This window comes from Lolium rigidum, chromosome 4 (assembly GCF_022539505.1).
Source record: "Lolium rigidum isolate FL_2022 chromosome 4, APGP_CSIRO_Lrig_0.1, whole genome shotgun sequence".
NCBI lineage: Eukaryota > Viridiplantae > Streptophyta > Magnoliopsida > Poales > Poaceae > Lolium > Lolium rigidum.
Window position 1 is genome coordinate 47,479,162 of NC_061511.1, and position 1,726 is coordinate 47,480,887.

General features: G+C 41.4%; 1 protein-coding gene across 1 annotated transcript; it reads left to right on the forward strand.

Annotated features, from left to right (window-relative positions):
• Nucleotides 1-224: 224 nt before the first annotated feature.
• On the forward strand, nucleotides 225-1,458 carry LOC124646991 (23 kDa jasmonate-induced protein-like). Its single transcript, XM_047187007.1, has 2 exons — nucleotides 225-674; nucleotides 1,384-1,458. Exons 1-2 carry the CDS (start codon nucleotides 225-227, stop codon nucleotides 1,456-1,458), a joined length of 525 nt encoding a protein of 174 aa, XP_047042963.1.
• Nucleotides 1,459-1,726: the final 268 nt, after the last annotated feature.

Below are 1,726 nucleotides of genomic sequence, written 5' to 3' on the forward strand. Positions count from 1 at the left end.
CTGTTTATTAAGGAAATTGGAAGATATTTTTGGAATAATTAGCTAAAATAGGGAAAATGAAAGGACGTCTTGTCACAAGATGCCAATTCGCGTTCCCTACAAAAAAAGAAGATGCTCATTTCCGTACAAATCGTGATGTTATATAATAAATGCCTCCAGATGCACAGAAAACTCGCATAACAACATCTAGCATTATTTACAAGAGAAAACAGCAGAGGAGCGAGATGGCGAATTGCTTTGGTGAAGTAGTAGACAACTGCAAGTTGGATCAAATGGTGAGGTACGTGGGCAAACCCAAGACGCAGGAAGACCGAGCACGAGAGGCGTGGAATCTAATGAACGAGGACAAGAAGAATGAGAAGGCTTACAGGTATGTGCACGGTGTCCAGGCTTGGTACGATGAAGCTGAACTTTCCACGTTGTGCGTCGTCTATAACGCAACCGGTGACACTCTCTACTACGTCACTGATCACGACTGGTGTGGTAACCTCGGTCGCACTCCCTACCCTACCGAGATCGGCAACGGCCAGTGGGCTGCCTTCCACCACATGCACCCGAGTTCTCTTCGCGCAGGTTCACAAGCGGCTGCCGTGTACCGCGCCAAGAACAGAGATGGCATCGACCTAGACTGTGTGCTTGCCTGGAGTACCCCATACCTCTGGCCCAGAAACAAGGTCCTTATTCTAATTTATATTTATTTATTCATATTTATTTATAAGCTGTTTTGGGCTCCGTGATTTTGAAATCATGAATTCCAGCAAAGTTTAGTTATAATTTTTGAAAGTTTTTGTTCCTGGGTATATACCCGGCTACAACAATTCAAATAATCGAGCCTTTGACAAAGTTCACTCAAATACAAACATTTTAACATATATTAGTTCATATACCCAGAATTTAGGGTATGTTGAATCACATACACTGAATTCTTGATATGTGATAAAAAAAAAAACCTAATATTCATTAAACTGGGCGAATTTTTTCTTAAGTATGTATTTTGTTTGAGTATATATATCAGGGTATGTACCCCAAAACTGAAATTTTCAAATAAATAAACTATCTTGCATTTATGCATATAAAACATGGAGCCGATGCTCCCTGGAGCCCCAGTTATTTATGCAATATATAAGGTCTAATTACCTGAGGTTCCATGGTGTCTTGGCTCTATGATTTCAAATACACCAACTGTGCGTGCGTGCGTGTATGTGTGAATTCCATGCCTGGGCGGGCATTGAATCCCCCTCCATCCACAGTGAATTCGTGCTTTTAAGATTTGTATATATATATTTAGCTTCTGATGATCCATTTATATGCATGCTAGGCAATGAAAATGAATTAACAATCAAGTGATAGTTTAATCAAAACTGCATTCATTCACTGGTACAGATCGACACATCGGACATGGAGGAAAATGCTCATTGGCCACCATTTTGGGGTCCGTCGCCATATTTCTATCACTGATGTAGGCACCTCAACATAAACAGTTCATAAACCGTTGCCCATGTGAACACGTAGGCAACAGTGGTAAAATACAATCATTTCCTTAGTCACATGCATAACTAACGATTAATCAGAAACAACCATTTCCGATGTGAATCATACAAACTAAAAAAATGACGGCATCGCCGGCATCAATGCATCGACAGTGGAGACTTGGCCGAACTCATCCATCTTCCGGCTCGCTGCATCATCGCCGTCTCCTCCATCTTCCACCTCGCACTAAAGGACA

What these genes read in the sequence shown, in the direction of transcription:
- LOC124646991 (XM_047187007.1), top strand. Translation starts at nt 225, where the DNA reads ATGGCGAATTGCTTTGGTGAAGTAGTAGACAACTGCAAGTTGGATCAA. An exon ending in ACCTCTGGCCCAGAAACAAG is followed by an intron (nt 675 to 1,383) that starts GTCCTTATTCTA and finishes TCACTGGTACAG; the next exon opens with ATCGACACATCGGACATGGA.